This window comes from Chelonoidis abingdonii, chromosome 2 (assembly GCF_003597395.2).
Source record: "Chelonoidis abingdonii isolate Lonesome George chromosome 2, CheloAbing_2.0, whole genome shotgun sequence".
NCBI lineage: Eukaryota > Metazoa > Chordata > Testudines > Testudinidae > Chelonoidis > Chelonoidis abingdonii.
This window is the reverse complement of record NC_133770.1, coordinates 180261803-180286670: the sequence shown is the minus strand read 5'-3', so window position 1 is coordinate 180286670 and position 24868 is coordinate 180261803. Positions and strand designations below refer to the sequence as shown.

Below are 24868 nucleotides of genomic sequence, written 5' to 3'. Positions count from 1 at the left end.
AATCCTGTGGCACCTTATAGACTAACAGATGTTTTGGAGCATGAGCTTTCGTGGGATGCATCTGACGAAGTGAGTATTCACCCACGAAAGCTCATGCTCCAAACGTCTGTTAGTCTATAAGGTGCCACAGGATTCTTTGCTGCTTTTACAGATCCAGACTAACACGGCTACCCCTCTGATAAAAGTACCTACGTAACTAATGAACTTATGTTCCATTTTCATAAGTGACTTAGGCACTTTTGAAAATTTTACCCCACCTGTAAAATGGAGATGATATCCCTGTCCTGCCATAAGAGCTGATTAGGGAGATTTAATGAAGCAACATTTCTATATTTCAGCCACTCATTTCTACTCTGCTCCTGGGATAAGAGAGGAAGGTTTCACACTTCTCATTTTATTTTGAAATGCAACAGATTCAAAAATGCTTTGTGACCACATTTTCTATTCAGTGGTGACATGCTGAAGTTAAACATTACAAATAGAAGCTGCCAAGATATTCTAGCTTCTTTTTGATGCATGATGGACTGTAACATTTCTTACAGTGAAGCAGTAATGACGGCACAGAACTTTTCTCTCTCATTTTCTGCATCCAAAGGGGATTTGGCCACAGTGAAACTGGTGCGGTTCCACTGCACAGGGGGCTCGCTACACAAGGATGTGAAAGGAGATCTGGTGATTCCAGAAGGAAGAATTGGATGTTGTTTCCATGACAATGTAGATCCATCTGCTATGCACATCTGTGTGCGAGCAGCTCTACTGCTGCTCCACAGGCAGATCCATCCATTCAGCCCCCTGGAACTCTCCTGCACAAAGTCTGGCAAGTCAGGCACGGCATTATGGAAAGGATTTTCCCTTAAGAGTCCAGACTGGCTTAACAGAAATGCTCATATACCCTAAACAACAGTAGTGCTAGCGATTAGGATTCATCAGCATATCTAGCAGGATAGCTTCAGTCGAAACATCTCATGCGAATAAAGATAGTTTAAAGGGAACTTGGGGAAAAAGGCGATGTACCTCTTGAAGAATCAACCCTGCAGGTGACTGAACTATAGTCTTCTTGATAGGTATGTTGAGCAACGTTTCCAGTCCTGAACTGTAGGAAGCAGCCAGTAATTCATAATCCTGTAAGGATGGAAACAGAATACAATGTATTTTTAATAAATGCTGAAAAACCTCTCTTGGTCCAGATTTTTAGAACTGTACACAAGTATTTATTGCTGTAAAAGGCTATATACGCTCCTTTGTTTATGTAGTATGAGGGAATCTGATCAGCCTGAATACTGCAGAGGAGAGTCAGATGAGTGTGTGTGTGTGCTGCGCAGACGGGAAAGGTGTTTGGCTATTTGTGACTGAGGTGACATGGTTAGTTAGGTGGAAGGACTCCTAGGTGCAATTGTTCTGTCACCTTTTCCTCTAGAACAGCAGTTCTTAACTAGGGGTCCAAAGCCCCCAGGGGGCTATGAGCAGATTTCAGGGGGTCCTCCAAGCAGGGTCAGCATTAGACTCACTGGGGTCCAGGGCAGCAAGCTGAAGCCCCGTCACTCCAAGCTCCACCACCTGGGGCTGGGGCTGAAGCTGAAGTCTGAGCAACTTAGCTTCAATGGGCCCTATGTGGTGTGGAGCCCCAGGCAGTTGCCCTGCTTGCTACCCCCTAATGCTGGCCCTGGCTTTTATATGCAGAAAAGCAGTTGTTGTAGCACAGCTGGGCCATGGAGTTTTTATAGCATGTTGGGGGGACCTCAGAAAGAAAAAGGTTGAGAACCCCACCCTAGAGCATTAACAGAATAACCTCCTCTGTGCCTTTTTTACATCACAGAAGGGGTGTGAACATGTGCCAGATACAACAGAGCTACTACTGCAGAGCACAAAATGGGACTGGGAGAAACACGAAGACACGGGCAAGCCACACAGAAGGATCACCAAAGATCATCATTATTGTCCCTTGTGGATCTTTCTTGACCTCTGTGACTATTGTATACTCTTCCTCCCTGATCTGCACTGCCATTGGCCCTGTCTTCCAAAGCAACCCAGAAGCCCCAGATTTCTCATCCACTCCTTCTCCCACCCTTTTAAATGTGTGACATGGAAAATTTGGTCTGGATATATAGTGCCTTTGATCCTCCTTCAGAAATCCAGCAGAGGTCAGTGGAAGCTGCATGCTGGGATGAAAGGAAATAATGGCCCTAAATATGCAAGTAACTGAGGGTACAAATTGCTTTCAGTAAGCTCTGCCTTCCCCAAGTGCTTTACACTAGCAATTTCTTCACATACAGTCCAGTATGAAAGAGGTGAGTGTGGGAGTTTTGCCTGAGTAAGAGCTAAGTGAAAACTGAAGGAGGGGGTCCACGTAGTGAAAAGCCATTCCTTGTGTAAGTGCTGGAGTAAATATACCTTAATTGCAGCTGCACACAGATCTGCTTGCTTGAGAACCTCCTCCACTTTGTCTCGTTTTCCTGTTATTTCACTATGCAAGTTCTGTGCAGGAAACAATAAAATATATTTTAAAAAACTTACTGCACTTCCACTTGCCAAAATTCTCCCTTGTTGAGGAGAACAGGAGGTGCCTGTTACTTTCTTGAAAGGGTGACTGCAATATAATATGATGGAATCATAAACGGCTTAAGCCTAAAATCCTTACTCTGTTCCTCAGGCCTTCCACGGACTAACTCTCATTGGTAGCAATGGAAACTTGCCTGAGGCTGAGTAACAACTGAGTAAGGACCTCAGGATTTGGGAAGTGCCTGACTTTAGCTAACACCCATTAAAAACCCTCTTTTTACTGGATTTTCTGGCTGTACTTATCACATAGCTTACATCAATTAGACTCCCTTGGACTAAATTCAAAGGTGATGCGTAAGGAAGTGTCAGTAGGTGGCGTGAGTCTACAAGGGACTGTGCTCAATTCTTGGCTGTGCTGTTGCACATAGTAGGGATGGTAATACTGCCTTGCGCCCTCCGTTTATACAGTGCTGAGGGCAAGTCTACACTACAGCGCTATGTCGGCGCAGCTGCACTGCTGTAAAGCATCTGGTGAAGATGCACTATGCTGACAGGCGAGTGCTTGCCCGTCAGCATAATTACTCCACTTTAGCGAGAAGCGGAAGCTATGTCAGCGGGAGAACGTCTCCCGCCGACATAGCTTCAGTGCGGAAAGTGCGAAACTTGTGTCTCTTGAGGGTGAGTGGCTTTTTCACACCCCTAAGCGATGTAAGTTAGATCAACTTAGGCTGTAGTATAGACCTGCCCTGAGGAACAGACAGATTGGAGACCAAACTGTGAAACCCTACACACAATGGTGAGCACCTATTCATGAGTAGCACTGTGGATTTCAGTGGGACTACTTGTGACAGTAAATGCTCACCAGTATGAGGAAGAGCTTCACAGTCTGGCTATAGGTGACTTGATCAAAGTCACATAAAAAATCAGTGGCAGAGACAGGAATTGAACTTAGCCTTTCTGAGTCCCAGTTGAATGCTTTAAGGACAAAACCATTCCTGACCCTGAACTCTATGGGCACACTGGGCTCCAGGCTTCCCCCTCCGCCCTCCTGAAAATAGGCTGGAAATTTTGAGAGAGCAAACTTAGACTCTACTTGAGCAGGGATGAGTTGGCACAGAAATGCCTGGTATTTCTAAACACTCAACTCACCAGCAAGGACTCGGGTTGTGGCAGTCACTGTTTTTTAAGAGCTGGAGGACAGTACTTCCAGAATGGTTTTCATGGCCAATCTATATGTTCTAATACTCTTTATGATTCTCAGTTATTTACCTTATGTATAGGATGACAGTTACCATAGAAGTAACAATCCTAACAATGTCATACTTATGAATAATGTTCAGAAAATACACAGGTCAGTCTGATTTTCATGTTAGGACCCAAGAGTTATAGTGGTAGGATGGCCCTTGCAATAATCGCAAATGGAAGACAGCTGAGGGAGAGGCCAAAGACTCAGTAAACGGACTGGATATCAGAAGACTGTAGAGAGGCTAACTTGCGTGACAGCCATGCGTACAATCATGAGTTTTGGAAGACAGCTATCGAAGTCATCGCCCCAAAGAGGGAAGTGGCAAAAAAGAAGAGTCTGTTTTCCATGTTTAGGTATAACACCATTTCAGAATAGGAATAAGTCACTTATGGGGAGCATCTCAGGATGGTTGTTGCATTTCTTAACTGGCTAAGTTTAATCAACTTTTCAACTGACACCATACAAACTCTGAGGCAACCTTTTGCCTGTGGCTTGTTTTTGTTTTTTTGGTAATGCAAATATTTTCTAACTCAAACCAGGCCATTACTATGAAGACAACACTGCGGCACAATTAATAAATTTGAAAAATCTGGTTCACTGAACGCATGGCAGTAAGGTGCCACATACCTTCTGCTCATGTGAATATCTCATGATGGTGTTGCAATCTCCTAATTTCACAGCTTCAATTGCATCTTGCCTGCGCTTAGCATCACAGATCCATTTGTTCAGAGCCTGGTATAAATCACGGTAAGTTTTCAGCTGTTTGACCTGTCTTTCTAGATCCCATGATCTAGAAAAAACAAAGAAAAACCATCAATGTGAAAAGTACAGTCTCATTCTTCACAAATTTTCAAATGTTTAAACAATCCCATCTCTTTGTGCTCATTATTACAAGATGTAAAACAACAGCAGCTGCTGAAAGAAGATTTAAGGTCAAAATTTTCAAATTTGTACGCTGAAATTTACATCTAAACCCATCTTTAGGTACCTAAATAACTGCTCGTATTTTCAGAGGTCACTGCAAATTGTGACATCTCAGCACCTCTAAAAATCAGACCACTTATTCAGTTGTCCCGTATGGATTTTACTGCCTAACTGTTGTGTGAGGATACCATATAAGTGCCTGATCTAATTCCCGCCAAAGTGACTGGAGAGACTCCTATTAATTTTTGGCGGGGGGGGGGGAGTGGCAGAAGGAGGAAGCAAGGGTTTGATCAGACCCTAAGTATGACAAGAATCAGGACCACTGATGCAGTTATCTGGATTTACATCAGCATAAGCTTGTTTACTGTAACCGAGAGCAGAATCTGGCCTGAAGTCATCAGTGCTGGAATGAGGAGTGCTTGAAGTGCTACCACACCCCTTGGCTTGAAGCAGTAACAACAACCCAAATACACTGTTTCCGCCATCAGCACCCCCACTATAAAAACTGTTCCAGTGCCATTGCCTGAAGTAACAACTTCAGGGTTTGACTAATATATTAAAAGTGAAATATTATTTAAAAAAATCTAATTTCCTTTTTACTCTTCATGCTGTTCAATTTTTTTTTTCAATTTATTCAACCTAAACAATGAATACAGATTAATCAGTTTAATCTTTTCTACTCAGTGTCGTTTTCTGTCTCACGCACACTTGCACAGTGTTGCAGTGTTCAAGTGGCAAAACACTATACAAGAAAGTTTTAAATCCAAACAATCAACTACTTTCAGTGACATTAAAAAAAAAATCCTAAAAACATTTATTTCCATATTAGCTTATATAAATCTTTCCCTTCCCCCAACAAAACTCTACATTTTGGACCTTTCCCACCCAACAGTGTCCTTTAACGTGTGCTTAGCCTCTTTTTTTTTTTTTTTTTTTTTACACAATTTTCCCATTGCCAAAAAACCAAGCTCTATGCAGAGACGACCAAAATTACCAGAATGCTGGTTACATCACCTCATTGTTTTCCTTCTAGCTACAACCTGATGATTATCACAACATCAAGAAAAATGGTGGGGGAAGGGCAGGGGGGTGGGGGAGAAGACAACTATTAGGAAACATAGACAAACCTGTGGTCTATCTGTTTCTCTACCCTGTGCCAACGGTCTGTTAGCTGGTTGACTTTGTCAGTGTACTTCCCAAGGTCCAAATCATAGAGAACATAAGCCTGGCTAGACTGCGAGTGGATTTGCATCACTTTCTGCAGCTCAGATTCCAGGGCGTTCAGCAATGACTTTTTCTGGTTTAGGTCTACTTTCATTTTCTGGATGTGAGAGAAAACAATTAAACATTCAGTTCCCCTTCTATAGTACGTACAGTGTGTTATTAGGGTTGGTTTAGCATTTTGGCCCTGATTCAGCAAAGCTCTGAACCATAGGGATGTCAACAGGACTTCATTATGTGCGTGAAATTAAGCATGTACGTAAGTGATTTCTTGAATTGAGCTCTCGTCTGTGACTACCATCTCAGCTCTTTTAAATGGTAAAGGGTGGATTTTAAACATAAAAAGGTCTTGCCTGCTCTTCCAGTTGCTCTACACCCAAGTCTCATTTAATTTCAGAGGATTTATCTGTACATGGAACAGCTACAGGATGAGGCCACAATACTGTCAAATACTTTTTATCTAACTGTATTTAAAAAAAAAAAAAAAATCTTTGCGGATCTTTAAACAATGACAAGACTTTTTTCTTTAGATTCCCTGCTACTCAGGGAACCATAGGAGTCCCCTCTCATCCCCACGCAGGGTTCATTCCTGAAGGTCACCAGGAATCTAAAATATAATTTCAGTATGAAAAATGTCCCTAACAGTTACAGATCCATATATATTCATAATCTCTAGCTATAAAAGCATTTAATCGAACCCTATTTTCTGTCAAAGCTGATGATAGCTATTAATGTAGGGTCCAACCCTGCAGCTGAGGGGTTGCATGTGCCTAACTCTCAGTGGAAGATCTGAGGTAAGCTCTGTCGTAGGACCAGGTCACTGGCTAACACAACACTGTGATTTAACTAGTCATATCTGAGATGTCAGGAAAGCTGAAATATCACCGGTGAAGCTTTCTAAACACTAGAAGGCCAGATCTTCAGCTGGCGTAAATCAGCATAGTTCCACTGCACATCAACAGAGATATGCCGATTTACACCAGCTGACTATCTCTCCCCTCCCACATCTTTGGAATGTCAGGAACTACAGCAGGCATTTAACCTCTCACCTTCAGACAGGCTCGGTAAGCCTCCACTTTATCAAGGTCCAAAGAAACCGTTTCCTCTTCGGTGAGTCTGACTTCAAAAACTTTGATCACATCTTCTGCTTGTAGAATAACCTGGAGCAGTGATCTCAGTGCAATCAAACTGCAACAAACAACGTGACCCAAAATAAATCCATAAATCCAGGAAAATGATGCTGTTTGGTTTTACAGGAACAGAGTTTAAGGTCAGAAGGGACCACCAGATCATCTGTCTGACCTGCTAGATGTCACAGGTCACCAGCATCACCCAGCATCCACACAGTAAACCCACTATAATTTCACTGTATCTTACTAGTCAAAAGGGGGAGTCTGACAAAGAAAACCCTGCTACATCAGACTCTTCAGAAACAGAGATGAAAGTCCACATAGGTGTACGGGCCAACTCACATGGGCCACTCTGCAGGATCAAGGCCTAGAATATTAATTCTAGGAAGTGCTTTGTTACATATTCATATGAAAGGCCCTACATAAAATAATGTTTTTTTACTGAAAACAAAACCAGATTTCTGGACTAATGGAATCTAAGGGATTTATGGGACTAGTTAAGAGACAGGAAAATGTTCAAAGTTCATGATTTGTTGTTATAACTTTTATTTTCTTACCTGTCTAAGTAGCCAGCAGACACACCATTAATATTTTCCAGTTTCTGAAACAAGTTAGTTATCTCCAACTGCAAATAGACATACTTTTCAGAGCCTCTGAAGTTGGGCAGCAGGTCCTTATGCTTGTTGAGGGTGTCAGCCATTGTTTGTGAATCATTCTGTATACCCTGACATGAGAGTGAGAAAGAGAGGAGAGAGAGAGATGTCCGTTTTATGCATATACATTTCTCGTGGCTAGATGAACATTCTGCATTGTATATGCCACTAATCTTCCCCCCAAAATACTTCACTTGATCTAATGGATTGCAGCGAGGATTAAAGTAGTGTCCTCAACCTGCATTAATAATATTCACCTATTACCTCTAGGCATAGTTCTACTTACTTTTATGCACAAGCACAAAAAGTGTAGAACCACTGGCCACTTCTCCCCCAAACTCCTCCTGCTCTACGCTGAGCTACACAGAGTTCAGCTCTACAGGCACCACCAACAAACAGTGCCTGCTTCAGCACTGCCCAATCCCCTACAGCAGCACTGCCACGGTCCTGTTTTTCTGGAGGCCTTTGCAGCCTCCATGTCCCTGGGGGATTTCACCTTTGAAAAAAATGAGTCAGTTCAGAAAAAGAAAACCAGCTTCTTTTCTTATCACTTTCTGAGCCACTGAGGTATCTTGCAGAAAGGGGACACTGAAGTACAGTCTAATACAATTAACTGAAGCTGGTCATGTTTTTAATCACTACACAATGGGCCCAATTCAGGCTATGAACAGGCACATGCCCAAAATGTCATGGTCAGAAGGGGAACTGCCAGGTGTCACTTTTCTGATCCATTCCCCCGTTCAGAGTTCGTAGCCCTTAGATCTGCTGCAGCCAAAGCAATGGAAGGAAAATTCAGGGACTAGAGCGTCCAGTTTGCATTTTACACAGATTATAGCTGGCAGACAGATGTTAATATTGCTTTTGCACGTGTGCAAAACATGAACCCATGTCCACGCTACAAGTTGGGGGCCTGCATCTAGTTCAATGGAGTTTGCTTCTAAAATCAGATTGTTGTCTCTTTCTGTTTAATCCCTCAAGGGAAGAATGAAAATCCAATCCATAAAACTACAGTTAGTTTCCACTTGAAAAATGTCTTCTCTTAATTACACTCACAAACACCCAGAGAAAAGAACAGAATTTAGCTATTTCCTAGCTGATCTGGAATGCAATACAGCAGAGTCTGCTGGAAATGTTCACACTCAGACTGAAAGGGTCTGGGAAGAACATCTACACTTACCTCTAACTCATTTATTTTGACTGAAAAATTGTGGGACGCCCCCTGATCCACTCTGAGTGGGGTTCGTTGCACCATACGCATCTCACAGATTTCTATTTGCCGACGAAGTTTCTGGAGTTCTGTCAGCAGCCAGGCCTCCTGCTTCTCAAGTTCCCGGTTTCTTTCATTAATTAGAACTTGTTTTGGTGCATCCAACTGAGTGATTTCAGTTGTTACCACTGTAGAACACATTAGGAGATAACCATTGGCATATGAAACCTGTCAAAGAGCTAACATGCAAAGTCACAGCAATAACAATTCGACCTAACGGTTCATTTGGCTTGTGGAATTAAGATCCCAAACTTTCATTTGTTCTTATGCTGCTGTAATAGAACAAACAAAAAATCAGGTGCCACAAAGAAAAGGCTATATTAAAAAAATGCAACAATGAGGTTTTACTTTATGATCACTGTAAATACACAATATGGGCTAACTTCTGCTCTCATCTGTGCTGGTGCAAACCCACAGCATCTCCATTGATTTTGCTGTGTTAAGTTCAGATTCACACCAGTGTAACTCAGAACACAATTTGTTCCTATGGGAAAACTACTGCACATCCAATTTTGTTTCTTGGGAGAAGTAATAAGATGTGTGCCTAAGAACCTTTAAGAGGATTTTCTTAATTACTCTTGTGCCTGTAGTGGCCCAATCCAGTGCCCAGTGAAGTCAAAAGGAGTCTTTTTATTGATTTTAAATGACACTGGATCAAGCCTAGCCAAAGAGAGCTTAAACAAATATTTACATGAAAAAAAAAATCCACAACCCAGACAACAAACCTTGCTGCTGTTGCTGAGGCCGTTGTTGACTTGGCAGTTGTATAACCAAGGTTTGATAGTGCTTCTGAGCATCAGTGAACTGAGTCTGGATTTTCCGTTTGTCATCATCACCAAACATCTCTGAGCCTTGACTGTTCCTAAGGAATTCTTGGTAATGGATCTCCAGATCAGTTATGATTCTCTGATAATCTTCTGTGCGCATGGTTTTCAGCTAAAACAAAGATGCAGAAATTGTTAAAAATGGAACAAGTGGAGCAGGCTAATGATAAGTTAATCACCAGGAAATATATTAGCCTAACTGCTATGAAACAATAGAGGATGAACACTTCAGAACAAAGTTTCCCAGCCTGTCTATAATTGAAAGTGAGTGCTCTGTAGAGCAGATACATTTACTCTCTGGCTGCTGAAGTTGGTGGTAACTGGATGGGTCTGCTGTTCACACCTCAGCACCTACCAGTACCAGCAGTATATAATGAAACGGGGGCTATGAAAGGACCCAAAAGGCAAACTTTCCCACTTGCTAATTTTCCAGTAAATCCCTGCCACAGTCAAACAGGAATGTGTTTTGCTTCTCCATTAATAGAACGAAAGGTTTTATGTATCTATAGTCCCTTGCACAACAAAGTCACGAAGTCTAACAAAGTGGTTCTAGGCATGACTTACATGTGACACCAGTGCCAGAACAATATGTGTGGTCAGTGGCAATACCAGTACTTCAGGCTTTTGGTGACTGATTTTCTGAGCTTTGATCCACTTTAGTGATAAATTGCTGTTCTGGACCCCAGTTCATTCCCACTGTTCTCCTACCACATGAATGTGTAGAGCCCTACAAATCCATGGCTATCTGCTTTATATCCAAGAATATCTGCATTTGTGCATGTATTGTTTACCATCTTGGCGGTTCATGAATCGGATGTGGATCCACATTTTTGTATTCCCGCAAGACTCTAACTAATGTGCATGCTGTAACCTGAGATAGAGTTTAGGCGGTTCTAAATCACAGTACTGGGAGTTTAGAGCACCCCACATTCTATCGTGTGTTAGAGAGACAACTGAATGGGACATAGTGAGCATTGCTTTGTATAGCTAGACGTCTAGTCAACTGGCATAGCTGTATGAAAAGGTGGAGCTCCACGGTCCATCATCGCGAAGGCCAATTAAATACCCACCTTAGCAATAGTCATAGCCTTGATTTTCTCAATGTCAATCATGCAATAGTGCCAGGACACCAGACTCTTCATGTTGATGTATAGCTGGTTCCACAGAGCCAGAATAGCTTCATAGTACTGCTCAATCCTGAGACGGGAAAAGAGGTTTCACAATCAGTTACAACTTTTAAGTCTCCTGCCCATCGCAGAAACTTTAGTTTGAGAAACTCCAGCCAGCCTGTCCAGATGCGTACTGAGACTGGACTGTAACTAGAAATGATCTCTGTCGTCAATTAGCTTTTGCTTATTTTTAAAATAGAAAATACAGTACAAATTAATTTGCAGGTAGTATTTCAAGTTCTACAGTGTATTTTAATCATGAGGACATGTGAAGCTACTAGTGAAAAGGGAGAAGGCTTTTACACATGACGAAGAAGTAAAAAAAAGGGGCACAATCCCTTCTGCACCCCCCATGCAGGCCACATTAAAGTGATGTTAGAAGTGTAACACAAACAGCAAGAGCCACAAAAATTTTTGGCTGAAGATGATTCAGACTCTCCAGGCCAGATCCACAACTGCAGTCCAGGAGTACTCAGTGTGGCTGTCAGAGGGGAAGTTCCCAATCCTACAGCTGCTTCAGACCAGGCCAATCCCTGGCACAAGTTAGATTAACCTGTGGTCTGCTCTAATCTGTGTCAATTGCCAGTGGCTCCAAGGCGCTGAGATCATTAGGGAGCAGGGATGCAACCAGACAACATTTCTTTTTCAATTTGATTTTAAAATATTCTTAGTATGCACCAAGTTCATCCATGGGGTGAATTTCTACAAATAAGGGGCCTGATCCTTTACTCCTGTGCCTGATTAGACTCATGTTATAAAGCAGGGCTTTTTAAGCAGACGCTTCCCAAACCTAGGCAAAATATTCAGAACCTTGTCAGTAACTCACTTAGTAGCAAGATCCACAGCTAATGGATTAGGAGGAGGAATAATAAGACTGACAGATGGCACCAGCATATCTACTCCTCCTGGCCCAGTTACAAGCCATTTGCTGCGTTCAGTGTTGTCCTTCAGTATGCATTCATCTCCTTTCCGGATGGTTTTCTGTAAGTAAAGCAGGAGAATTATTTTTAAAAACATTCTTCTTAAGCAAAATATGGATTTCTAGGCAAGACGGACAGACCATTAACCCAGGAGGAGGAGGGGGTGTGTGTCTGTGGCTTTAACCCACTTCCTATCGTGGCGTATGGAGGCCCAGTGCCTCACTGGCATTTCCCAAAGCACCGTGCTTGTGGGTCATAATTATCTAGATACACCATCTATGTCTGCCAGGAGCTCCTTCAGCCCTGAGGCTGCAGTCATGGCCACAATGCATCCCACTGCCCTCCCCTATCCAGAAAGGGAAGATTCCTTCCTCTATTTGCCCTCAAAAAACTTCCCAGTGTACAGCCCAATTACTCAGGCACTGTGCAGTCATGAATACAGGTCTAGGGCCACTCCATCATGTCCTTCCTCACCAGCCAATACAGGGCTGTTGTGGAGACCCTTTCCACAGCATTCAAGGCTGCTCAGGCACCTCTCAATGGCTGCTCCACCTGCAGTCCTCACCATCAGCTCCTATCCAGCATTTGAGTGGTGTGAAGAACCTTGTGCTGGCCCTCTGATTCACAGAGGAACTTTACATTTGCATGCGTAAATATCTGCTCCAGAACAAATTGTGAATTCATCCAACCAGGGGACAGAAACAAAAGCATGCAATCTATCTGACTAATAACAACTAAGTGACACAATACAGTTACGAATATTTGAGCAAACTATTCAGAAAGATTCAAATCAATTCAAAACATTCAAATCTTGACAAATAGAGGATTAAAGGTTACATTTGTCAGACCAGTGATTCATTGGCAATTATTTGGTCAGCTCTACTTTTTATAGTGTTCATTCTCAATCAGTAATGAGTACTCTACCAGATCCTGTTTGTAGTCACACAGGGCCTTGAGGATAATGGGCCTGTTACTCCTGTAGTCTGGGTTACGAGGCTTCAACTGCACAATCTTCCTGGACTTATTCACCAAGTTCTGCACTTGCCTCTTGTATTCCAGAATTTTCTCTCGTTCATTCTGGAAAGGTAAATTGTATTTTAACACTTCATTTAAAAAAAGAAACCATATTCACGTCACACATCTGTATTAATGCCACAATGGCCCACATCTGGCTCTCCCCAAAGACAGTGGCAAAACTTATATTGACTTCAATGGGACCAGGATATGATCTATGAAAAAACTGCAGGCTTTTTTTGTTATTTTTTTTTAAAGGCTGTAAGTGAATTAAAGTATTTCTACAGCTCTACCACCTACTGAGGCCTCCTATAGTGTTTTATCTGGATCTATGACTTATTTAAAGTGAAGTCCAAAAGTATGGGGCCAAATGAAAAGAGCCTAGTGCACTATGCATGCTCTCAGAATCAAACACCACCTAGAATCTTCATTCAGTTTTTGTTCAGGCAAGCTCCCACTAAAATCATCGGCTGTTTTCTCTGATTCAGGAGTAAATCAGGACTGTATGACCAGCTCCAGATGAACAAACATTTAAGTCAAATACAGCGTCAGGTCTTAAGATTTGCCAGGGAGACTACTACAATATAAAATTATGTATTAGATCCTTTATTAAGCACACTATACTTTTTTGGGGGGAAAGGTAGAGAATCTGTTTGGTGCCTACAGATTCATCTGATGTCTGTTCTCTCTATTTTCTAGCACCCTTTACACCTGGGAATGAGCTGGGCCCACACTATATAACATAACACAATGTTCAGCAAAGTTGCTTATGAAGAGCTGAAATACAAACTCAAATGATGCTGACCCACGTGTGAGACATCACAAGAAAGATCCATCAATGTAGTGTCATTCTGTCTTATATTCTAGAGCAGGGGTCGGCAACCTTTCAGAAGCGGTGTGCTGAGTCTTCATTTATCCACTCTAATTTAAGGTTTTGTGCGCCAGTAATACATTTTAACATTTTTAGAAGATCTCTTTCTATAAGTCTATATTATATAACTAAACTATTGTATGTAAACAAAGTTTTCAAAATGTTTAAGAAGCGTCATTTAAAAATTAAATTAAAATGCTGATCTTATGTCACCAGCCTGCTCAGCTTGCTGACAGCCTGCAGTTCTGTTCACCTAGACTGGGAGCAGGCAGAGCAGGGCCTGCGGCCGGGACTCCAGACCTGGGTGGGGGGGTTTCAGGGATCAGGGCAGAGGGCTGGGGTGGGGAAGGTCAAAGGTCAGGGCAGAGGGCTGGGGAGGTCAAAGGTCAGGGCAGAGGGCTGGATGTGTGTGGGGGGTCAAGGGTCAGGACAGAGGGCTGGGTATGTGGGGATGCAGGGCAGAAGGCTGGATGTGTGGGGGGGTGGCGGGTGCAGGGCAGAAGGCTGTGTGCTGGGGTGGGGGGGTGCAGGGCAGAAAGCTGAGTGTGTGTGGGGGGGTCAGGGCAGAGGGCTGGAGCGCTCCACTCGTAGGGGTGCTCCCAGCCCTTTGCCTGAGCAGCTGAGGGCAGGAGGCTGGAAGGGATATGCCTGTTCCCCCCATTTCCCAAGGCCCCATCCCTACCTCTCTCTGTCTCCTCTAGGGAACTGGCTGCACGCTGTTGCTCTTCCCCCGACCCCCTTGCTAGGGCCAGCAGCTGATTGGCGCAGGGAAGGAGAGGAGGAGGGGCAGGAAAGCAGCATGCTGGGGGGAAGAAGCGGGGGAGGGGGAAGCTTGGCTGCCGCAGAACCAAGCTTCTGCCTCCTGCCCCCGCAGGGGAGAGCGGTGGGCACAGGGGGTTGAGGGCCAGGACTGCAGCAGGCAGCTGCGTGCCGCTCAAAAATCGGCTCGCGTGCCATGTTTGGCACCCGTGCCACAGGTTACTGACCCCTGCTCTAGAGTACTGCATGCATTAGTACACAAAATGGGCCCAATCCTGCTTCCACTGACATCGATGAGAGTTTTGCTATTGATTTCAATTGGAGCAGGCCCATAATTTGTTAATGAAATTTACAAGGTGTGACAGTACCTCAAGTTCTTTGATCTGTTCCAGTAGGCTTTGGAGTGACATGTTCTTATCACATATGTACTTCTTTCTGACAGAGTCCTGTAGGTTCTTCAGGTAGTTTTCAGTGGATTGAGCCTCTTCAAAAAACTACAAAGAAGGATTGTAATTTCAGTTACACAGAACTCTCAAAAAATACTCCTTTAAAAAGCGATGGGTATTTTCACAAGTAAAAGGAATTAGAATCATTATCCAACATGAGAATCCCAATTTACATTATGGAGAAGTGCAGTGTATAAAACAAATAATGTTACTGGGTACTTGATACCTACATATATGAATTTATGAAGATTAGGGACATACGAAAAATGGCTTTCAGGTACCTAGGGACAAAGTTCATGCTTTTAATCAACTACAGAAGTAAGGGAAATGCCAACTTCCTATGAATTGTTGGTCAGATCAACAGGTCAAATTCTGCAGTTCTTTCTTGAGCAAAACTCACACTGAAATCACACTGAATTTTACTCCAGGAAGGGCTAGAGAACATGGTCTTACGTTACTCAAAATAATCTAATTGAGTTTTTGAAATGTGACATTTTCAAAAAAATGTTATACAAAGCTTGAAGAATAAATAAAGAGAAATAAAACCTCTGATACACAAAGAGCATGTCTCCCATGTTTAAGAAGGATGAATTCAAACTGGAACAGGTACAGAGAAGAGATACTAGGATGATCCAAGGAATGGAAAACCTGTCATATGAAAGGAGACTCAAAGAGCTTGGCTTGTTTAGCCTAACCAAAAGAAGGCTGAGGAGAGATATGATTGCTCTCTATAAATATACCAGAGGGATAATACCGGGAGGAGAGGGTTATTTAGCTTATACCAATGTGGACTCAAGAACAAATGGATAAAAACTGGCCATCAGGAAGTTTAGACTTGAATTGATGAAGTTTCTAACCACTAAGGAGTGAAGTTCTGGAACAGCTCAAGGAGTAGTGGGGGCAAAAGACATATCTGGCTTCAAACTAAGCTTGATAAGTTTATGGAGGGATGGTAGGATGGATAGCCTAATTTGGAATTAAATTGATCTTTGATTATTAGCAGATAAATAGCCCAGTGGTCTTGATGGAGTTAGATGGTTAGATCTGAGTTACTACAGAGAATTCTTCCTGGGTATCTGGCTGGTGAGTCTTGCCACATGCTCAGGTTAGTTGATCGCCTATTTGGGTCGGCAAGGAATTTCCTCCAGGGCAGAGTGCAGAGGCCCTGGAGGGTTTCGCCTTCCTCTGCAGCATGGGCTACGGGTCACTTGCTGGTGGATTCTCTGCACCTTGAGGTCTTTAAAACCACAATTTGAGGACTTCAATAACTCAGACATAGGTTAGGGGTTTGTTACAGGAGTGGGTGGGTGAGATTCTGTGGCCTGCATTGTGCAGGAGATCAGACTAGATGATCATAATGGTCCCTTCTGACCTTAAAGTCTATGAGCATTATTACTGCAAACACGAGAACTCACCTGAAAGTATGCTGCGTTCTCCTTCAGATGAACATCAATGCATTTGGTGATCTGAAGAATCCAGCTCCACTGAGTTTGCAGTGTGTCCATGTATGCCTACAAAAATTAATTTAAGAAAAGAACATGATTCATTGCACCCATCTTCCACTCATCTCAGCCTAGAACATGATTCTTTCTCTTTAAGCTACCTACAAAGGCAGGGTCTGCTACTGCAAATACATGTAACCGTGAGTGACTTGACTCATGCAAATAATTCCACTTTTCAACAAGGCAGCAACTGACCAGCTAACTGACTGTGTAAAGTCAATATTCACCATTTCCTCTCTATAAAGGACTGCTTACTTCATGCATTTGACAATCAGAAAAATAAAGGAAAATCTTTTTTTCGACAGTAACTTTTCAGTTACAGTGTTCTTAGATGTTACTTGTAACTACAGTAGTTCTAATGTTTTCAGACAGAAATTTTATTTTCAAATTGATGGAGTCTCTTTAAATGTTAGATAAGACAAAACAACATATTTCAATCTGTGAAAACAAAATTTCCTGGCCTACCTACTGACTTACTTTCTAGATTTCAGTTGGAGAAAGTGCTTACAGTCAGATTAAATGATCCCTCAATAAGAGGTGTGGCTACCTTCAAAACCTGGGCAGCTAAACAATTAGAGCAACAAGAATGAGATGCCTAGCTACAGTTAACTATGTCTCATATAAATCAATCCATGTGAGATGAAGGAATTCAGGATACATCTAAATACTGCCTTAAGACCAACCATGAATTTTCTAAACACACACACACTCTCCCTCCGCCCCACTCTAGAGAAGCGATCAGTTTTGCCAACAAACAAGTCTCCCTGGAGCTGCCATACAAATATGGAATTTAATTTACAGACCTTCCACTTCACTGGGAATTTCACTCACAGAAGAGCTATGGGATTGGGTTTAATCCCAGACAGCCTAACCTACCTCAATTTTGTCAGAAGCAGGGTGCTGATTGAGCACTAGTTGGTCACTTTCTTGCTTAAGTTTGTTGAGGTCTTTTTCTTTAAGTTCCAACTGGCTCATGCGTTTCTGTGAATTCAAAGCACAGCATTAAACAAACACTTCACAGGCAAACTGACAATCACATGTCATTATCTTGTTTAATAAGAGTTTCCAAAAAAAAGGTTAAAGGCTGAAAAAATACTGCAGAAAACTACTAGCATATAAAAATTAAATTATATGTAATGTATTCAAAGTGATATATTAATATAGTCCATTAAAAAAAAAAAACTGTTAAAAGAACAACCTCTCCAGTGCTACTCCTGGGGATGTACAGCTCTGCACTGCTCCCTCTGCAGTGCACCAAAGCCACTCTCTAGCTCTTACTGTCTACGTGCAGTGATCAAAGGAAAATTTGCAGAACCTTGCAAAATCTAACGTAACATGACTAAAAAGGTATCTGCTCAGGACTGTAAATTTTGTTTTCTTCTTTAAATGAATGTGGTGCTTGGGAAAGAAAGCTTGCATTGTAGCTGCCTGCGTCCTTCACTGTCTAGCTGTCTAAATGCAGCATCTCTCCAACACTCCCTGTGTGCCAAGGGACAATCAATAGAGATGAGACAGTAGTTTCTTCTCTATGTTCATGTGATCATTGGTCTCTGCACAGTTTGCCAACAGAAGAGCTAATGGAAATGGTGGCTATCAGTCCATAAGGAACTGGCCTGGGGTCACCAAGCCATATCACAAAGGGCACCAGAGAGTCACAGATTTTAAAGCCAGAAAAGACCATTATGGCTATCTAGTCTGACCTCCTGCTTAGCACAGGGTATAGAATATCTACCAGTGATTCCTGCAGCAAGCCCATGATTTCTAGTTTAGCTAGAGCCTATCTTTAGAAAGGCATCCAATCCTGATTCAAATACCCGACACACGTAGATACAAACTAGCAACCTGGAAAGTGAAGGAATTCAGACAGTACCAGTCTCCTGAGCAGTGCAGTGCCCCATTATCAGGATTTATTATCAAAGTCCACAGGGAGGTTGTTTTTGGCTCTAACTTACAGAAAAGGCCTCCTGCTTCCTGGCAATATCTGTGTTCCTGTCACTCCAGTCATACAGAAGCTCCTCTTCCTCACAGTCATTGATCCACATGATCTCTCTGCTAGTGGCTTGGATGAGGTTCTGAAACTGACGCAGTTGATCCATTCTCTCAAAGGAGGATCTCTATAAGGAAAAAAACAATAAAACAAAAGGTAAAAAAAAAAATCAGAATCACAAAATACACCTTCTTTTAAAAATAATACAAAAAAAATGTTACAAGACAACTGTTGAAAACAGACGAAGTGTCTGGATTTATTAAGTAGTGGGATCCAGAAGTCACCAGTGCCTGAAAAACATTCGGTTCAAGCATAAAAAGAACCGCACGACTCAGTATTTGTATGTATTTTGTTGAGTGAGTTTGGGGTGTTAAAGAGGTGCATTTATTTACTTCCAAAAGGAGGAAATAGTTCAAGAAAGCCTCACTGATCTAAAGAGAAACACAATGTGCGATTGTTATTGGTACAACCATTAGCATAGCCCAGCAAGGGACAAATCTGTTGTAGATCAGAGAGTAGTGAACTTCAGGAACCACTGCAGCAAATAGTAGGGAGTGAATCTCAGAGGCAAGAAAGATACCAAAAATAAAAATAAAAGGGAGACTAAAAATGAAGGGGTCAGTTTTCCTGCTGCCCCCGCTAAATCCCAATACAGCTAGTGGGAGTTATGTTCATATGCCAACAGCAGAATAGACCCCTGGAAGTGGAATGCAGGTCAACAAAATGCATAAAAGAATACAGCACAAAAGTGCGAATTAGACACTGTCAGTATCTATGTTTTAAAATCCAACCTGCCTCTTAAACAGTGAGGATGAAATTCACCCCTGTGCAGATTGGGCTGAAGTGGGACTGGCAAGGTCCACAAGCTGTGTGCTGGGTGTCTGCACAGGAGGCTATTTTATCCTTATTGTATCAACTACAAGCAATTAAATCAAACAGAGCACACATTCCAAACTCCTCAGAGGTAAACAAATGTTGTGCTTACCAGAAGGGTTTCATATTCTTCTTCTAGCTGATGAACTGCAGCCTTCTCACGCTGAAACAAAGACAATAATTATTTAGTGTGCTTTGCATACTGACAAACCTAGAGATGAGAGAACTGTGCATACTCTAGGATGCTTACATACTATAGTGATGGGTGCCACAGACAATCCTAAGACAGATCGCTATTAGGGCTGAATGAAATCACACTCTGTTTCATGAATTGACATCAGATAGACTCAGTTGTCCACTCATATTTCCGTTATGACCCAATTAACTTAGACCCAGACTGCACACTTTGGCAAAGCCTTCCGCAAGGGGTGGCGCAGAGCTCCAGCACCCCTTGGACAGCACCAGGACAGTCTGACCATGCGTTGGATGAGCAATCTCCCTATTGCTGCTTGGTACGCACATAATCTCTGTAATTCACTGAACTGCTCCTGAAAGTGGGTGTCCTGTGCAATTACATGGAACTGACATATTTTTAGAACTAGTGGATAGCTTCCAATTTCCACAACACTATGTCTACACACCACACCACTGGCAGCAGCGTGTAGGGTATGTCTAGCTACATGCTGCAATGAAAAGCAAGTTGCATCCACACTGCAGCGTGTAGGTATACACATCAATGAAAGGCACTGGCACTGGGGAGGTAGTGGGGGAAGGCTAGGCAGCATCCAGTAACAGGATAAGGCTCTAGTAGTAAGGAGGTAGTGGGGCAGTGTAGATGGGGGCGGAATTGCTTGGGTGTATAAATAGCTGTGCAGGGGTATATACCCAAGGGTGCAGGTGTGTCTTTCTTTACCTAAGCAGTGCCTCGCCATCAACGCTGCTATTTACATCCATGCTAGGAAAGACTACAGTGTATGTACTCTACACACCACTGTAAAAAGTGTGCACTGTAGACATATACCCAGAGACAGCATGGTCTAGTGGTTTGAGCACGGAGCTGGAAGTTCTTGTTTTTAATCTCAGGTCTGCCTCTGACTCCTTGCATAACGTCAGGTAAATCACTTAGGGCTAGACTGTGCCCCTTCTTACTTGTCCAAGCAGGGGTGTAAAAAGGAGTATGTCCCTCCACTCCCTTCTGCTTGGCCAAGAAAGACATACTTAGGTCTTGGCTCCAGGTCTGCAGCACAGAGCCCTTGAGCTCCCATGTGACCAAGTGCATGGGAAAGGAATAAAGAAGGGTGGAGCTTTGACTCCCCCATTCCTCCCACTTGCTGGCCAAGTATCAGGGGGATGCAAGAAGCACCTTTTAAAGGCCTGGCCCATTCCCCACCCTAGAACGAAAGGGGAACAGGGAAGCTGTCATGCCTCAGAGAGGTCAGGCAAAATATCTGCCTGGACTGCTCCTGGGGTGGAGCTGTCTTCACAGCACCCCTTGCTCAGAGCTGTACTTACAGGCTACAATCTAGCCCTTAATCTTTGTGTATCAGACTCCCCTAGCTATAAAATTGGAACAACAATGCTGACATATCCCCTGAAGTGTTGTGAGGATTCATTTGTTAAGGTTTGTACAAAATTATGAAATTCCACATCATTGCTCAATATCATCATTATCTTCACGGAAATATTGGAAAAAGAAGGGAACAGCAAAGAGGGCAGGATGGATTACAAGCATCTGGGCCTAAAGCTGCTGCAATCTTGACAGCCAGACCTTTTGACCAGAAGACACCTTGCTATCCTCACTGCTGCAGTCATTTTAGCAACCTGTGGATAGGAACTTAGAAGGGAGGAGAAAGTAGATTACCAGATCTGTTTTCACTTTGTCCAGGTGCCAGCGATAGTCCCCGATGGCATTGTGAAATCTCCTGTGGTCATTAATTTGTTGCTCAATAGCTGCTGCGTCAAAACCCCATTTCACTAACTCCATTTCAGACTACAGAAAAAAGGGAAAGCACATGTCTCTTTGTTTGCAATAAGGCACATATTATCCAAAACAAAGCACCAGGGAAACACACACACAGGGAAATCTGTCTCTAGGAGGTAAGGTGTACAGTTGAGCAATGGGAAGCTCAGAATAGGAATTATAAAGTTTCCTAAAAGTGAGATCTTTATTAGATGGTGTAACAGGCTCCTAACATAGTGGCTGAGGAATTATCACTTGAGTCACTTAAAACTGGACTAGATAAAGTATATTTTCATCTCTAGTGGGTCTGAGCTAAACTATTCCTTTATGTTCCCCTGTGTAACTTAATTGACATCACAGGAACTGCTCTGATGTCTCTGGAAACAGAATCTGGCCCTATGACTCTATGAGACTCATGTAGCTTGTGAAAACACATACAGCCAAATTCTACTCTCAGTTATACATTACATTTCCATCAAAATAAATTACAGTAACTTACAAACTTCAATAGGGGGCAGCACAGGTATATCTAAGACCAGAACGACTCTGGGACACACTGTTTGTCTGGCCTATTGGTATATGCAGTTATAGCTGTATTGGTCCCAGGATATTAGAGAGACAAGGTGGGTGAGGTATGTCTTTTATTGGACCAACTTCTGTTGGTGAAAGAGACAAGCTTTTCAGCCACACAGAGCTCTTCTTTGGGTCTGGGAAAGGTACTCCTAGTGTCACAGCAAACATGAAGTGGAACCAATTGTTTAGTATAAGCAGTCAGCACATATGGTAAGGGACCATTCAAGACAGAGTGGCTTATTGGTAGAGCTCTACCAAATTCACAGTTCATTTTGGTCAATTTCACAGTCATAAGATTTAAAAAATCATAAATTTCATTATTTCAGCTATTTAAATCTGAAATTTCATGGTGTAATTGTAGGGGTCCTGACACAAAAAGGAGTTGTGGGGGGAGGGTCACAATATTATTGTAGAGGAGCGTTGTGGTATTGCTACCGTTACTTCTGCGCTGCTGCTGATGGCAGCGCTGCCTTCAGAGCTGGGTGGCTGGAGAGCAGTGGCTGCTGGCCAGGAGCCCAGCTCTGAAGGCAGAGCCACTGCCAGCAGCAGCACAGAAGTAAAGATGGCCTAATATGGTATTGTCACCCTTACTTCTGCACTGCTGCCTGCAGAGCTGGGCCCTCAGTCAGCAGGTGCCACTCTGGCTGCCCAGCTCTGAAGGCAGCAGCACGGAAGTAAGGCTGGCATGGTATGGTACTGCCACCCTGACTTCTGTGCTGCTGCTGGTGGGGCGCTGCCTTCAGAGCTGGGTGCCCAGTCAACAGATGCCACTCTCCATTTGCCCACCTTTGAAAGCAGCACAGAAGTAAGGGTAGCAATACTGTGACTCCCCCTAAAATAACCTTGCAACCGCCCCACCCTACCCCCACACACACACCACCACCACACACACCTCTCAAACTCCCTTTTGGATCAGGACCCCCAATTTGAGAAGTGCTGGTCTTCTCATGAAATCTGTATAATATAGGGTAAAAGCACACAAAAGACCAGATTTCACAATCCGTGACGCATTTTTCATGGCCGTGAATTTGGTAGGGCCCTACTAGTTAGTAACATTTCTATTTGGGATGTCACGGGAAAATCTCTAGAAATGTTCTTTGAAAAAGTGACAATGAATCCGGGCAATAGCTGTCAAGGATCACAATTCCTTGTTTTAATATTTTTAAATATCAAAGTTCATTAAATCCATTATAAGGATGATCAAAATCATTATGCTTCCAACTATAAACACACAGCCAAATCCTTTTTTTTGATATTTGGCTTCTTCTATATTAGATATGAAGAACTGTTTCCATGCTGATAATTACCAGATATTATCTCAGCCTTAGAGAGAGATTGATCCGTATATATGTGGTGTCTGTGCATACACATACACGCCCATATCACTCTTGGGCTCAGAGCATATCAGGTAATTATCAGCCTGAAACCAAATTGCTATGACTCAGCCTTGCAATACAACTACTACCACAATACCTGCTATCCTGAGCCACACCCATGGTTAGGCAGAGCTGGAAAGATTCCAACAAAGAAAGCCATTTTATACAGTCGTCCATCTATAAGTTACACAGGACTTTGACCCTTTTCATTTCAGCTAAAGGCCAAAGTGTTTGAAGCAGCAGCAACATTAGATGATTGCCACTGTGTGAATAAGGGGTGGCTGGATTCCAGCTCACTGCCCCTCTATACAACACAGAAATTCAGTTGTGATATTCAGCATCTGATTCTCCTATCAACAAACCACCATGAAAGAAAAATAAAGCAGAGGCAAAAAGCAACAGCTGTGAATGGTTTCCCATGTATCCTATTACAAGGGAAAACATTACCTTGGTCCTGGAGCTGGGCTCTGCTTAATAGATCCTAGACTCCGGGGGAGTGAAATACAGTATGTATTGTGGAGTACAGGGAGCAGGGAAGAGTTCAAAACTAACGTGAACTGTTGAACAAAAGAAGTGCTAAGGGGCCAAATGGTAGCTGCCCCCCGCCTGGGTGAGCTAAGGGAACTGGCACGGGGAGTGATTCCTCTTTTTCCTCTAGAGCTTCTATGCAGGATGCAGCCAGAAAACCTGTGCTCCCTGTGTACAGGTAGGCCTGTCTGATGGGATGTCCCATGTTAAGTACAATGGCTGGTGGGTGATCTCTGGTCTTCACACTGGCTTGTAGCTGAAAGTCCCCCTGTGCAAGCTACACCATTTCCTAAACTGTAACAAGGGCTAGCAGTGAGTGTGCTCCTCTCCCAGCATGTTTAGAGGAATCATACCGACTTCCGGCCTCTGCAGGCACAATGCAAGTGTATCTGCACTTCCCCACCCACCCTTACAACATCCCTCAGTCTATGTACTAGAGCTATGACAGAACCCACAGCACTGGAGAGTGATTGAAGGGAGTGTGCAAGGAGCTTATCTTTCCTCATGTGGTTTGCAAAAAAGCCACCTGGTAAACACCGTAAACAGAAGCTAGGAAGATGGGGCCATAACCGTACGTATTATCATAAAAGCAGATTAAATAGTTCTTGGTTTTGGAAAAGTAATAGATAGAAATCAAAATTTCAAGGCTGGACTGGTGCAAATTCCAATTGCAGCCATTTTCTCCCACACCTCCCACCAGCCAGATAATGGGTGCACTCCAAGGGATTTATCAAATCATAAAAATAGGGTAACCACCTCATAAGCACAGAACCAAACTACTGGGTTATAACAGGTGTCTTCAGCAACTTGTGTACACAGACAAATGTATATTTTTCACATGCAGACAGTGCACATGAACATTTGTCACATCTGAAATTTTGCTATTTGGGGAAACATTTTTGAAAGCTTAGTCCTCTAACCAGCAATGCTACTTTCCTAGACTAGTGGGATACCAGCTACAATGTACTGGCCAAAAGGATAAAACCATGGCAGATGGTCTTAACTGGGCAGTTGGTAAATATAAATCAAAGGCATAGAGGGTATATGTGAAGGCAAAACACCAGGTATGCAGGAATAGTGCAAATGCTGAGCACTAATCTGAAATAAATGGCCCATTATTTCTTTG

The 24868-nt window shown here is 42.9% G+C and overlaps 1 protein-coding gene across 3 annotated transcripts in view; it reads right to left on the bottom strand.

The window, feature by feature from the left end:
* Positions 1 to 24868, bottom strand: part of DSP (desmoplakin) — a 49719-nt gene that overhangs the window by 9463 nt on the left and 15388 nt on the right. For all 3 annotated transcript variants that reach the window (XM_032768603.2, XM_032768605.2, XM_032768606.2), the window contains exons 5-21: positions 21167 to 21295; positions 19418 to 19468; positions 18398 to 18559; positions 17322 to 17426; positions 16359 to 16454; positions 14866 to 14991; positions 12778 to 12930; positions 11760 to 11914; positions 10835 to 10961; positions 9666 to 9876; positions 8851 to 9068; positions 7578 to 7744; positions 6940 to 7078; positions 5797 to 5990; positions 4373 to 4535; positions 2392 to 2475; positions 1015 to 1122 (exon numbers count right to left, since the gene is read on the bottom strand). In XM_032768603.2, the coding sequence (XP_032624494.1) occupies positions 1015 to 1122; positions 2392 to 2475; positions 4373 to 4535; positions 5797 to 5990; positions 6940 to 7078; positions 7578 to 7744; positions 8851 to 9068; positions 9666 to 9876; positions 10835 to 10961; positions 11760 to 11914; positions 12778 to 12930; positions 14866 to 14991; positions 16359 to 16454; positions 17322 to 17426; positions 18398 to 18559; positions 19418 to 19468; positions 21167 to 21295 (2388 nt within the window). The remainder of the gene's footprint in view (positions 1 to 1014; positions 1123 to 2391; positions 2476 to 4372; positions 4536 to 5796; positions 5991 to 6939; positions 7079 to 7577; positions 7745 to 8850; positions 9069 to 9665; positions 9877 to 10834; positions 10962 to 11759; positions 11915 to 12777; positions 12931 to 14865; positions 14992 to 16358; positions 16455 to 17321; positions 17427 to 18397; positions 18560 to 19417; positions 19469 to 21166; positions 21296 to 24868) is intronic.